This window comes from Bos javanicus, chromosome X, assembly GCF_032452875.1.
Source record: "Bos javanicus breed banteng chromosome X, ARS-OSU_banteng_1.0, whole genome shotgun sequence".
Classification (NCBI taxonomy): domain Eukaryota; kingdom Metazoa; phylum Chordata; class Mammalia; order Artiodactyla; family Bovidae; genus Bos; species Bos javanicus.
In genome coordinates, this window is record NC_083897.1 from 69,621,429 (window position 1) to 69,637,319 (window position 15,891).

Here is a 15,891-nt window from a genome sequence, read left to right on the forward strand (position 1 = left end):
GAATATTAATTGGAAGGACTGATGCTGAAGCTCCAATACTTTGGCCACATGATGCAAAGAACTGACTCATTGAAAAGATCCTAATGCTGGGAAAGTTTGAAGGCAGGGGGAGAATGGGATGACAGAGGATGAGATGGTTGGATGGCATCACCGACTCAATGGACATGAGTTGAGCAAGCTCTAGGAGTTCGTGGACTGAAGTGAGTATTTATAGAAAGAATAATCTCTTTGCAGTGCATAAAATGGATGATCAGTTTAGAAGTTAAATGAACTTAAAAATAATCAATATTAATAAATATAAGAATAGTATAAAAATCTATGAACAATGACTATGAAACTTTAAATTTATAAACACACCCCATGGCCTTGTCAAAGTACCACCTTTCCAAATAACCTACAAAATTAATTGGGTATGTTCAATGTTTTGTGTAATACAACAACAATAACAGCAACAATAAAACTTGGTTTGCTAACAAAGTATGATTAACACTCAAGGGAAAGTGTACTTTGAAAACTCAAATATGCTGTAATAAGTTACAGAAGCCTTTTTGGGAGATAAAAGGACACACATAGCAAAAGCATATAGACATACAACTAACATATGGATAGAATAAAACTGTGGTTGATGTTTTAAATTAGAAGAATACACTTGAGAATTCACTGACTGATTTTGACAGAGGCCTTCTGACATCTCACAAGTTGATTCTAATCACTAGTGATGTGTTATTGGTTATTTTTATATTTAATTTAAAAGTTATGCATATTTTAAGGCAAAGTAGGTAACAAAAGCTTTTAAATTAGTACTACAGGAATCAATAACAATATAATGGAATGAAAGATGATGAAAACTGTTTTCATCAGGAAGAATCACAAAATGTAAAAGTAGAATTTTAGAGGTTTGTAACTTTTCATTGAACAGAATATATAAACTTCCTCATTACAATTGGCCTCTTAAAGGAGGTATTTAACATTTTACCATTGTACTTTGGCCGTTCAGAAACCTAGCTAAGTCTAAAATTGCCAGTAATTCCATAACGTCACCTAGGCCAATCCCTACAAGCCTTTCTGTCAAGAGAACAAGGAACAAAATGGAACTTTGTTTTGGAGGGAGCTCATTGTAGCAATTCTGTAGGCAAAAGCTAGGCAACATAAAAACAGTGTAGCATATTGCATAAGAGCATGAGCTCTGGAGTCAGATTGCCTGCTATTTAATAGCTATGTGACTTTTGGCAGTTTGCTTAGACTCTATGTTACTCAGTTTCTTTGTATATAAAATGGAGAAAAATAAATGTATAATATAGAATTTATTGTATTAGCAAAAATATTAAATCATCACTTATAAAGTGATTATGATAGTATATAGCACACAGTAAATACTCCATAAGTTGTAGCTATTATTATAATATTATTTAGACCTACATTTTCTTTTTTAAAATTAATTTACTTTAATTGAAAGCTAATTACTTTATAATATTGTAGTGTTTTTTGCCATACATGGACATGAATCAGCCATGGGTGTACATGTGTTCCCCATCCTGAACCCTCCTTCCACCTTCCTCCCCATACCATCCCTCTGGGTCATCCCAGTGCACCAGCCCTGAGCCCCCTGTCTCATGTATCGAACCTGGGCTGGTGGTCTATTTCACAAATGATAATATACATGTTTCAGTGCTACTCTCTCAAATCATCCCACCCTCGCCTTCTCCCACCAAGACCAAAAGACTGTTATTTACATCTGTGTCTCTTTTGCTGTCTTGCATATAGGGTCATCATTACCATCTTTATAAATTTGATATTTTAATATACTGCATTGGTGTTTTTCTTTCTAATTTACTTCACTCCGTATAATAGGCTCCAGCTTCATCCACTCATCAGAACTGATTCAAATGCATTCTTTTTAATAGCTGAGTAATATTCCATTGTGTATATGTACCACAGCTTTCTCATCCATTCGTCTGCTGATGGACATCTGGTTGCTTCCCTGTCCTAGCTATTGTAAACAGTGCTGTGATGAACACTGGGATACATGTGTCTCTTTAAATTTTGGTTTCCTTGGTGTGTATGCCCAGCAGTGGGATTGCTGGGTCGTATGGCAGTTCTATTTCCAGTTTTTTAAGGAATCTCCACACTGTTCTCCATAGTGGCTGTACTAGTTTGCATTCCCACCAACAGTGTTAGACGGTTTCCTTCTCTCTGTACCCTCTCCAGCATTTATTGTTTGTAGGCTTTTGGATCAGAGAAGGCAGTGGCACCCCACTCCAGTACTCTTGCCTGGAAAATTCCATGGATGGAGGAGCCTGGTAGGCTGCAATCCATGGGGTCACTAAGAGTAGGACAGGACTGAGCGACTTCACTTTCACTTTTCACTTTCATGCATTGGAGAAGGAAATGGCAACCCATAACAGTGTTCTTGCCTGGAGAATCCCAGGGACGGGGGAGCCTGGTGGGCTGCCATCTATGGGGTCGCACAGAGTTGGACACAACTGAAGCAACTTAGCAGCAGCAGCAGCAGACTTTTGGATAGCAGCCATTCTGACTGGTGTGAAATGGTACCTCATTGCGGTTTTGATTTGCATTTCTCTGATAATGAGTGATGTTGAATACCTTTTCATGCATTTGTTAGCTATCTGTATGTCTTCTTTAGAGAAATGTCTGTTTAGTTCTTTGGCCCATTTTTTTATTGGGTCATTTATTTTTCTGGAATTGAGCTGTAGGAGCTGCTTGTATATTTTCGAGATTAATTCTTTGTCAGTTGCTTCATTTGCTATTATTTTCTCCCAATCTGAAGAATGTCTTTTCACCTTGCTTATAGTTTCCTTCATTGTGCAAAAGCTTTTAAGTTTAACTAGGTCCCATTTGTTTATTTTTAGACCTACATTTCATTGAGTGTTTCACTGGTAACAGTTGACAGGCCATGTAATTACACTCACAAAGCATATGGAATGGGAACTTTCAGTATTTCTGAAAAGTAAACTTTTTCATTGTTCTAGAGATAAATTTAGTGATTACATCAATTATTTCTTTTTATATACCCTTAGGTTTACATCTCTTGTGAAGAGATTGTAAAGAGGTAAATTGAGGTGTCATTATCACACACATATGGCTTTTGCTTACATTCTCATTTAGACACATACAGTTATCAACTTCCAAACAAAAGGCACTTCTAAAATGTATGGAACAGCCAGAACTTATAAACATGACTGATGGTAATACTTTCTGAATTAGATGTTAATTAGTGCCTCTTTTGGTCTTTCCTGGTGGCTCACACAATAAAGAATCTGCCAGTAATGCAGGAGACTCTGGTTCAGTCCTTGGGTCAGGAAGATCCCCTGGAGAAGGGAATGGCTACCCACTCCAGTGTTTTGACCTGGAGAATTCTATGGACAGAGAAGCCTGGTGGGCTACAGTCCATGGGGTTGCAAAGAGGTAACACAACTGAGCGATTAACACTTTCTTTTTTTTTTTTTTGATCCTCATAACTTAGCTTTTAATGATGAATAAACTAAATTAGGACTTCATCCACATTTTCTCCTAAAAGGTGGCTACTTGATACTGCATAACTCCGATTTTGCAAGAAACATGTAGGATTTATTTCTGTCTTTCAAATATTTTATTATAACACTGATAATATGAGGTTCCTATATACTTATAATCAACCGTGTATTTTTGTTATGTAATAAATCAATATTATAATTTATATATGAGAAAATTCCAAACATTTGTTTACATGTCCCAACTGAAGACTGAGCTGGTTAGATAGAATAATTTCTTATTTCTTAATATGATATATTCTGGTTCATGTTTTTTGGGAACAGAAGTGAAGAATTTCTGGATATCACCTGTAAAGTTGCTGCTATTTAATTATCTAAACAATTTTATTTTTCTTGTACTTATATATTATTTGATGTTTCCAAAATAAATGACAGGATCCAGTAAGAGAATAACTATATTAATGTGGTAAACTGGTTTTGTGAATGCAAGAGTAGAAGTTGGAAGAATTTAATTACTTTATGATCTTGTCAGAGGGGCCAGAAACACTATAGGACATAGTGCTTGTGTATTTATATCCCTGGAAGAGTAAATGATCCCATATAATTAGGACTGGATTATAAGGTTTCCTTTCCTTTGGCAGAAATAATGGATTTAGCAGAATAAAAATATCAGAACCCACTGTGTTAATCAAAATTTGATTTCACTTTTGTTTTTCTATTCTCTAAACCTAGTGGATGACATAATACCTTTGGTTTACTCATACTTTATCATGTTTTTCTGGCTTGGCCTTACGGTATAGGACATTGACAACCCATCCATTCATCCATCCATTCATCTATACCTACATACATTCAATCACATATTCATCCATCAACAAACATTACATTCCTACAACGTGAAAATTACTATGGTATTTGCTGTAATTACAAACATCAATAATAAAAGATGGTACAGACTGACTAGAATGCAGTGTGATGAGCTGTTTGAAAGTATTATTTACAAAGTGCCACATGACCAGAAAGAAGAAGCTACTTAGTTCTACCCAGAGGTGTCAGGCAAGATGTCACAAGAGAAATGACATTTGAATTTAATGTTGAAGAATACATAAGAATTAACTGGTCTGACTTACCTCACAAAGCACAATATTCCTGAGGTCTATTCACCTTGCTACAAATGGAAGAATTCATTTTTTATAGCTGAGTAATATTTTGATGTGTACACACACACACACACACACACACACACACACACACACAAAGTTAGCCAAAAAGCTCATTCAAGTTTTTCCATGTTACCAAAAGAATCTGTCTGCAATGTGAGAGACCTGGGTTCGATCCCCTGGAGGAGTGCATGGCAACCCTCTTCAGTATTCTTGCCTGGAAAATGCCCATGGACAGAGGAGCCTGGTAGGTTACAGTCCATGCAGTCACAAAGATTTGGACACAACTGAGAGACTTAGCATAGCAAAAAACCTGAATGAACTTTTCAGTCAACTCAATATGTATATACCATATCTTTATCCATTCATCAGTTGGTGGGCGCTTTGGGGGTTGCTTCCATGTCTTGGCTATTGTAAATAGTGCTACTATGAACAATGAGATGTATGTTTCTTTTCAAAGTAGTGTATTCACTTTTTTTTTTTTCCCCATATATATACCCAGGAATGGAATTGCTGGCTTATACATTAGTCTTATTTTTAGTTTTTTTTTTTAAGGAACTTCCATACTATTTTTAACAGTGGCTGCGCCAATTTACACTTTCACCAGCAGTGTACAAGGGTTCCCTTTTCTCCATATTCTGGCTAACATTTGCTATTTGTAGATATTTTGATGATAGCCACTGACAGGTGTGAGGTGATAACTCATTGTGGTTTTGGTTTGCATTCCTCTAATAATTTGTGATGCTGAGCATCTTTTGATGTGTTTGTTATCCACATGTATGCCCTCTTTGGAAAAATGTCTGTTCAAGTCTTCTGTCCAATTTTTCATTGGGTTGTTTTTTTGGTAATGAATTGTATAAGCTGTATATTTTGGATATTAACACCTTGTTTATCACATAATTTATAAATATTTTCTTGCATTCCGTGGGTTGTCTTTTCATTTTGTCAATGATTTCCTTTGCTCTGCAAAAACATTTAAGTTTAATTGGGTCCAATTTGTTTATTTTTGCTTTTATTTCCTTTGCTTTAGGAGAAAGAGCCTCAAAATATTGTTATGATTTATGTCAGAGAGTGCTCTGTCTTTCTAGGAGTTTTATGGTGAATGGATCTAGAGAATTTTATGCTTAGTGATATAACTCAGGCAGAGAAAGATAAATACTGTATCATATCACTTACCTGTGCCATCTTAAATGTAATACAAGTGAATGTATATAATCAGACAGAAACAGACTCACAGATGTGGAAAACAACTTAGTGGTTATCAGTGGGGAGAGGGAAAAGTGGAGGGGCACATTAGGAGTACAGGATTAAGAGATACAAACTAATAAGTATAAAATAGGCACAAGGATATATTATATAGCATAGGGAATTACAGACATTGTCTTATAATAACTTTTAATGGAGTATAATCTATAAAAGTACTGAATTACTGTGCTGTACACATGAAGCTAATATAGTATTGTAAGTCAACTATATTTCAATAAAAAAGAATCACTCAGAGAAGGGATTGGAAGGGAATCTGAACACTGAGAAAAATATGAACAAAAATAATAGAGTGAGAATATATGAAATATTTAAGGATGTAGGAGTATTCTGGTACAGCTAGTAGACTAGGACAAGAGGCTGCAGGGATTGAAATTGGAAATTTGGTTGGTATCTTATTTTGAGGGGGTATTCTATCTTTAAGGGTTGTGTATATGCCATGCTAAGGAATAAGAACTGGAGAAACCAACTGAGAATCAGAGAAGTTAGAAAAAAATAAGAAGGTTACAGAAAATATAATTGTTACATGAAGTTTCAAGGAAAGAAGAGTCAACAGGATCAAAAATTGAATATTAGCCCATGTTTATGTGGGGAGGAAATAAAGACCACATATAGCCATCAATAGCACTCAGGCTGTTTGTTCAATAAATTATGATTACATAAATAAATGAATAAATACTGAATTGTTCTTGTAAGACTACTGAAAAGGAATCTTAACTATAGTCCATAGCAGCATGATTCTACTTGAGTTCAAATAATATTGTAATAAAATAAATTATATCTAAATCCTTGAATTCAAACTGCATATGGAATATTATTTAAGTGTTGAAGTTTCTGTATCTTTTCCCCCAATAGTTAACTTCTCAATATTCACAATGGAGAATTCAACCTACTCACCACTGATAGATGCTGAGTTGAGGAAACATAGTCAGGTCCATGTTCCATTGAGAAACTCACTGTTTCAGGCTCAAGGGCAATTGGCTAAAAGCAAAAGTGAAAATCCCATGAAATATAAAGCCTAATGTGCTATAAAAAGGAAGCCAAGATTGTTAAAGAAGGCCCAGACATCTTTATCAGCTTTTTAATATATTTGTGAAAAAAAATCAGATCATAAACACTGCACATGTACAATGATGACTGTACAAACAGTTAACATTTACTGAGTACTTCCTATATGTCTGGCATTATTCTATGTTAATTCTGACTGTCACAACAATTTCAAGGCAGGTACTGTTCCCTAGCACATTTAACAGATGAGGAGACCAAGGTCAGAGAATTAAATTAACTTGGCCAAAGTCACACAGGTAGTAAGTACTGGAGTTGGGATTTGAACTCAAGTAGTTTGGTGCTGGATCCCACACGTTCAGTCACTAAAGAAAGTGAAAGCAAAAGTCTCTCAGCTGTATTTGACAATTTGTGACCCCATGACTATACAGTCCATGGAATTCTCCAGGCCAGAATACTGGAATAGGTAGACGTTCACCTTCCCAGGGGATCTTTCCAACCCGGGGATCGAATCCAGGTTTCCTGCATTGCAGGCAGACTCAATCACTAAACTAGACTAATAAATATAGAAGTCTAAATTTGTATTATAAAGATAATAATAGATTTATTTATTTAACAATCTTAATATAACACTACATGCTAGGTTCTATTTTTAGGTCCTTATGACTATTAAATCTCTTAGTAGTGTCATATTAATATTGTTTTACATAATATGGGTATTTGGAGAAATATACTATATACAAATATGTTGGAAAATCTTAAATTTCATTCTATTCCTGGGTAGAAATGCGAGATTAGTACAATTCAAAAAGTGGGTACAAGTGGAAAGAAGAACTTGTCAAAAATGGGGCATTTGTATGTGTGAAAAATCGACTAGAGGGTATAGAGTTAGATTAGAAAATCAACTAGAGGGTAACTAGATTAGAACATCAACTAGATTAGATTATACCTATTACCACTTCAAAGCTGAGTATATTAACATCTAACATTATATGAAAAGCCTTGATCTTAACACAGTCTGAACACATCAGTTCATATCAGAATTAACAGCACTAAAAATTGTCAACGATAATATTATGAAGCAGATAATATTTGTCTCAGGTAATTTCCAATTACCTTTTCTTTTCACTTTTTTCCAGTATTAATTTCCTATGTCTTTTAGCATTCTTTGATGCATGGCATTTGGAGCCAGTGATTTTGAGTCCTGGCTCTGATTTTATAAGCTGTGTACCTTTGGGAAAATTAAACTCTTTAGAAATTAAACCCTAAAAATTAAACTGAATACCCTTTCCTTATTTGTAAAATGAAAGTGCTAGTCACTCAGTTGTATCCGACTCTTTGTGACCCCATAGACTGTAGCCCGCTAGGCTCCTCTGTCCGTGGATTTCCTAGGCAAGAATACTGGACTGGGTAGCCATTCCCTTCTCCAGGGGAATCTTCTCACCCAGGAATCAAACCCAAGTCTACATTACAGGAAGATTCTTTACCATCTGAGCCACCAAGGATGTCCCTATTTGTAAAATATGGATACTATTAATATCTTCCTCACATGGCTGTTGTGGAGATTGAATGAGATAATGCAAATAAAGTATTTTGTATGTGGGCTTCACAAACTCTAATACTTATCAGTATTTGTCTTCAGAATATGAAAGAGATCACCAAATATCATGTGTCAAGTAATAAAAAATGTTGGTAGGATTCTTGATGTAAAAATTGGGGAGTAAAATTTAAACATGCTTTTGTGAATTCAAGTCCATTTTCCTTGCTGAGCGAGTACCCATGACTTTAGAGTATTTCACTGAAAACTAACACAACCATAATGCATGTATAAAAAATAATTTTAAACTTTGTTGATTCTTTCCTACTTTGAACATTAGCTAGTATTGTGCTTTAACTTAGTTCTTAAAACTATCCTCAGTCATTTAGCATAATGTCAGTTAAATTCTATCATACTTGTTGAAATTAATAGTTATAGTGACAATATCCCCTTTTAATTCTTAGCAGGGTTTCTCAAGAGAAAGTCTAAATGTGGATTGATTAGAGATAATTTGATAGGCTGAATACCCTTTAAATAGCTGAAATTAAAATTCATGGGTTATTGTTTTGACAAAGAAATCTCAGAAAGAAAAAGTAGCATTTCAACCATAATTTTATCAGATTTGATAAATTGTAGCCATGAACTAAAAATTGACTAAAATATAGTGAGAGAGTTGAAGACAGAAATTCACAGTTTTTACTACTCTGAGGTTGAATACTAAGAATAACACAGGTGACACTGGCCCTCAAGATGCAGGTGGATGCAAGAAAGGGACACTAACTTTAAATAGTGGAGTGGGCTACATTTTACCTTATTTCAGCTCAGTACAAAAGGGTCTTTCTGCACTTCAGATTTCTTTTGACTTATGTTGAAATAAATAATATGGTTTTAAAATCAAATTTCAGGTTTGTGTATGAATTGGAAAAAGTCAGAAAGGATATGCAATATATGGTTAACAGTGACTACTTCTGGGGAAAGGACTTTCATTTTTTACTTCCTACAACTTAAAAAATAATGTTGCAGTAAATAAAATCATTTGAATATAAACTCTAAAGTCTAATTTTATTTGATAAGGAATAAAATAACTCATATACAGGCTAGAAACAAAGCATTTTAAATCTTAGTGTGCCATATGCAACTGTATACTATTATATATTATATGATATATAATATTATATATTATATACAAAACATTTTATAAGTTTCATATTATAGTATATTACCTAATATCTTTATTCCACATACTATACCATATAATACAATAGTATATACCATATAATATATATAATTGGATTATAACAACAAAAATAAGCAGATATGTTTTTCCCTTATAGTAGCAGTACAATTTCAAGACTATAGATTAGTGCTTAAACATTTGTGGTTTTCATTTGGTTAGCTGACAAATATGTTTTTCTTAAAAAAAGAGCTATTTTTTCCCCTTTGCTTTAAATCTATTATGTTAACTAAGAGCATAGTATAGTAACACTATAGTACTAATAAAAGTTAACAAAATTCAGCATTTTTTTCATAATAGCTTGTTTCAATGTTAGTTTCTAAATTTTATCAGACATGTAATATAATCAGTTACCAAAAATGTGCTTAAAGAGACAGTTTTGAAATCAGTATTGATGATATTTTAGTAAAAAGACACAGAAAACATTTTAAAAAGAACAAGCGATTTCTTGAGACTAGGAACTAGAGAGTTTTCACAAATCAACCGCTAATATTTCAAGGACAGAAACCATATGGTATTTATTTTTGTTCCTTATTCCTAGCCCATAGTTCAGTTCAGTTCAGTTGCTAAGTCATATCCAATTCTGCGACCCCATGGACTGCAGCACACCGTACTTCCTTGTCCATCACCAGCTCCCAGAGCTTGCTCAAAGTAGGGGCTCCATAAATGTTTGTTGAACTAAACAATAAAGTCAAGAAATGTAGATACACTGGTATAAAAGTAATTCATCATAAGAGTTAGGAATACTACAAGAAAGAAAAGTGCCATAAGAGTCAGGAATACTACAAGAACTTCTAATAATAGAAAATTTAAAAAAAAAAAAATCTTGCAGTGAAATCTGAAAGAGAGCACCAACACCATATGGGTGCACAGAAAATGCTAAATGTTAATATATGTGTATATGAGAATGATATCCAAACAAAATTTAAGAGCTGACACGAGATGACAACCTAAATTTATCTCTTTGTAAATAAGAAGACACAGAGATAACATGCAAATCACTCAAGTTCATGCAGCAAAAGATATTATAAAGATAAAAATTCTAGTTACTACATATTCTGAACCAAATATGACACATGGTTTCACAAAGAGTAAATGAATGCTACACAACAGATAGGATGTGTTAAGTACCAAAAAAGTACCAAAACGATGTTACAGGAATCAAACTAAAGCAATTTTTTTTTTCAGAGAAGTGATATATTGTAGTTAAGAATTGTTATCCAGAAATTCAATCCCATTCAGATACTTTTGGCGTGTAAATTTGAGTAAGCTATTCAATGACTGTGTATCAAGTGTTTTTGTCTATAAAATAGGGATATACTAACACATACATATGGAATTTAGAAAGATGTTAACGATAACCTTGTATGCGAGACAGCAAAAGAGACACAGATGTATAGAACAGTCTTTTGGACTCTGTGGGAGAGGGAGAGGGTGGGATGATTTGGGAAAATGGCATTGAAACATGTATAATATCATGTAAGAAATTAATCACCAGTCCAGGTTTGATGCAGGATACAGGATGCTTGAGGCTGGTGCACTGGGATGACCCAGAGGGATGGTACGGGGAGGGAGGTGGGAGGGGGATTCAGGATGGGGAACACGTGTATACCCATGGCAGATTCATGTTGATGTATGGCAAAACCAATACAATATTGTAAAGTAATTAGCCTCCAATTAAAATAAATAAATTTAAATTAAAAAATAGGGATAATAGCACATGTTGATATGAATTAAATCTGTTAATATATGTAAAGAATTTAGATTAGTTCTTGGTCTATGGTAAATACAGCTTGTTCTGCTACGAGGTACATTTCTTTATTGAAAATTAGTTCATATGCAATTGATAAAAGGGGAATAGTATCAGAATAAATTTGAAATGGTATAATTTTCTTCAGTATGTTAATTTTTTGAAATTATCAGAAGCAAACATTAACACGATTAAAGAGAAAGTTTTAACATTATATGAAGACATTGTGAAAGCACTATAAATCCCACAGAAGTACTTTCCTTTATTGCCAGTAGGGTCTTTGAAAAGCAATAATTTTCCTGTGTTAAAGTACCTAGGAATCTGGAAGTGACACTTTAACTTGCAATAAAGAAAAAGAAACCTAAATGTCAAGAAACCTAAATGTCAGGTTTCTTTTTCTTTATTGCAAGTTAAAGTGTCACTTCCAGATTCCTAGGTACTTTAACACAGGAAAATTATTGCTTTTCAAAGACCCTACTGGCAATAAAGGAAGATACTTCCATTTTCTTGTACCAGGTTCCTCTTGGTCCTGGAGAAGGCAATGGCACCCCACTCCAGTACTCTTGCCTGGGAAATCCCATGGACGGAGGACCCTGGTAGGCTTCAGTCCATGGGGTCTCGAAGAGTCGGACACGACTGAGAGACTTCACTTTCACTTTTCACTTTCATGCATTGGAGAAGGAAATGGCAACCCACTCCAGTGCTCTTGCCTGGAGAATCCCAGGGACGGGGGAGCCCAGTGGGCTGCTGTCTATGGGGTCGCACAGAGTTGGACACGACTGAAGTGACTTAGCAGCAGCAGCCTCTTGGTTCATAATTTTAATGTAGATAGAACCAGAACTTAAAAGTGAGTTTCTATGTGAAACGAATCGCCAGTCCAGGTTTGATGCATGATAAAGGATGCTCGGGGATGGTGCACTGGGATGAGCCAGAGGGATGGGATGGGGAGGGAGGTGGGATCCAATTAAAATAAATAAATTTATGTTTTTTTAAAAAAAATGAGTTTCTTCAAGTACAAATATCTTGGAAGAGAAACTATGAGCCCCAAGGTCTAAGACTGTTAAAGATGGTGTTAATATTTTATTGAGAATATTATTGTTATTGTTGGGATTATGGTTATAAAGTACATTAACTTTTGGACGGCCTACCCCAACCTTGGCTGGGCTTAGTTGCTCAGTCATGTCTGACTCTTTGTGACCACATGGACTGTAGCCTGCCAGGCTCCTCTGTCCATGGAATATACCAGCCAAGAATACTAGAGCTGGTGGCCATTTCCTCTTCCAGGGGATCATCCCAATCCAGGAATTGAATCATAATTTCCTGCATTGCAGGCAGATTATTTACCAGCTGAGATACCTGGGAAATCCAACTTTCCTAAATTTCTACTATTTTAATGAATGATTATGTGGAATATGGGAGTTTTCCTTTAGTTTTTAATAATCATAATATACACGATATTATAACAAAAATGAAGTTATTGGGTTAGTTAGTTCAGTGGCTCAGTTGTGTTGACTCTTTGTGACCCCACACCAGGTGTGAAGCATGCCAGGCTTCCCTGTCCATCACCAACTCCCAGAGCTTGCTCAAACTCATGTCCATTGAGTCAGTGATGCCATCCAAATATCTGCTCCTCTGTTGTCCCCTTCTCCTGCCTTCAATCTTTCCCAATATCAGGGTCTTTTCCAATGAGTCAGTTCTTCACATCAGGTGGCCAAAGTACTGGAGCTTCAGCTTCAGCCTCAGTCGTTTCAATGAATATTCAGGACTGATTTCCTTTAGAATGGACTGGTTGGATCTCCATGCCGTCAAAAGGACTCTCAAATGTCTTCTCCAACACCACAGCTCAAAAGCATCAACTCTTCAGCGCTCAGCTTTCTTTATAGTCCAACTCTCACATCCATACATGACTACTGGAAAAACCATAGCTTTGACTAGATGGACCTTTGTTGGAAAATTCATGTCTCTGATTTTAATATGGTGTCTAGGTTGGTCATAGCTTTTCTTCCAAAAAGCAAGCGTCTTTTAATTTCAAGGCTGCAGTCACCATCTGCAGTGATTTCGGAGCCCCGAAATAATGAAGTTTCTCACTGTTTCCATTGTTTCCCCATCTATTTGCCATGAAGTGATGGGATCAGTTGCCATGATCTTAGTTTTCTGAATGTTGAGTCTTAGGGCGGCTTTTTCACACGTCTCGTATACTTTCATCAAGAGGCTCTTTAGTTCTTCATAACTAAAGAAGCAATCTCGATTCCAGTTTGTGCTTCATGCAGCCCACCATTTCGCATGATGTACTCTGCATATAAGTTAAATAAGCAGAGTGACAATATACAGCCTTGTTGTAGCCCTTTCCAAATTTGGAACCAGTCAGTTGTTCCATGTCCAATTCTAATTGTTGCCTTTGACCTGAATACAGATTTCTCAGAAGGCAGGTAAGGTGGACTGGTATTCCCATTTCTTGAAGAATTTTCCACAGTTTGTTTTCATCCACACAGTCAAATGCTTTGGTGTAATCAAGAAAGCAGAAGTAGATGTTTTTCTGGAACTCTCTTGGTTTTTCTATGATCCAACGGATGTTGGCAAATTGATTTCTGGTTCCTCTGCCTTTTCTAAATTCAGCTTGAACATCTGAAAGTTCTCTGTTCACATACTGTTGGACCCTGGCTTGGAGAACTTTGAGCATAACTTTGCTAGCATGTGAGATGAGGTCAATTGTGTGGCTGTTTTAACATTTTTTAATATTGCCTTCCTTCAGGATTGGAATAAAAACTGACCTTTTCCAGTCCTGTGGCCACTGCCGAGTTTTCCAAACTTGCTAGCATATTGAGTGCAGAACTTTCACAGCATCATCTCTTCGGATTTGAAATAGCTCAACTGAAATTCCATCACCTCCACTAGCTTTGTTTATAGTGATGCTTCCTAAGGCCCCCACTTGACTTCGCATTCCAAGATATCTGAGTCTAGGTGAGTAATCATACCATCATTATTATCTGGGTCATGAAATTTTTTTTTTGCATGGCTCTTCTGTGTATTTTTGCACCTCTTCTTAATATCTTCTGCTTCTGTTAGGTCCATACCATTTCTGTCCTTTACTGTGCCGATCCTTGCTTGAAATGTTCCCTTGGTATCTCTAATTGTCTTGAGGAGATCTCTAGTCTTTCCCATTCTACTGTTTTCCTCTATTTCTTTGCATTGATCACTGAGGAAGGCTTTCTTATCTCTCCTTGCTATTCTTTGGAACTCTGCTTTCACATGGGTATATATTTCCTTTCTTCCTTTGCCGTTAGCTTGTTTTCTCAGCTATTTGTTAGGCCTCTTCATACAATCATTGTGATTTTTGCATTTCTTTTTCTAGGGGATGGTCTTGATCACTGCTTCCTGTACAATGTCATGAACCTCCATTCATAGTTCTTCAGGCACTCTATCAGATCTAATTCCTTAAATCTATTTGTCACTTCCACTGTATAAGGGGTTTGATTTAGGCCACACCTGAATGCCCTAGTGGTTTTCCCTACATTCTTCAATTTCATTCTGAAGTTTGCAATATGGAGTTCATGATCTGAGCCACAGTCAGATCCCAGTCTTGTTTTTGCCGAGTATATAAAGCTTCTCCATCTTTGGTTGCAAAGAGCATTATCAATCTGATTTCGGTATTGACCATGTGGTGATGTCCATGTGTAGAGTCATCTCTTGTGTTGTTGGAAGAGGGTGTTTGCTATGACTAGTTCTTTCTCCTGGCAAAACTCTGTTAGCCTTTGCCCTGCTTCATTTTGAACTCCAAGGCCAAATTTTCTTGTGACTCCAGGTATCTCTTGACTTAATACTTTTGCATTCCAGTCCCCTATGATGAAAAGGACATCTTTTGGGGGGTGTTAGTTCTAGAAGGTCTTGTAGGTCTGTATAGAACTGTTCAACTTCAGCTTCTTCAGCATTACTGCTTGGGGGCAAAGACTTGGATTACAGTGATACTGAATCATTTGCCTTGGACTTGAACAGAGATCATTCTATCATTTTTGAGATTGAACCCACGTACCACATTTTAGACTCTTTTGTTGACTAAGAGGGCTACTTCGTTTCTTCTAAAGGATTTTTGCCCACAGTAGTAGATATAATGGTCATCTGAATTAAATTTGCCCATTCCAGTCCATTTTACTTCACTGATTTCTAAGATGTTGTTCACTCTTGCCAGCTCCTCTTTGACCACTTTCAATTTACCTTGATTAATGGACTTAAAATTCCAAGTTCCTATGCAATATTTGTCTTTACAGCATAAGACTTTACTTCCATCACCAGGGACATCAACAACTGGGTGTTGTTTTCACTTTGGCTCTGTCTCTTCATTCTTCCTGGAGTTATTTCTCCATCCTTCTCCAGTAGTATATTGGGCACCTACCAACCTGGGGAGCTCATCTTTCAGTTTCATATCTTTCTGCATTTTCATACTGTTCATGGGG

At 35.9% G+C, this 15,891-nt stretch overlaps 1 protein-coding gene across 3 annotated transcripts in view; it reads right to left on the reverse strand.

The window, feature by feature from the left end:
- Window positions 1-15,891, reverse strand: part of LOC133243097 (uncharacterized) — a 440,860-nt gene that overhangs the window by 147,358 nt on the left and 277,611 nt on the right. For all 3 annotated transcript variants that reach the window (XM_061409570.1, XM_061409569.1, XM_061409568.1), the window contains one exon: window positions 6,812-6,895. In XM_061409570.1, coding sequence (XP_061265554.1) covers window positions 6,812-6,895 — 84 coding nt within the window. The remainder of the gene's footprint in view (window positions 1-6,811; window positions 6,896-15,891) is intronic.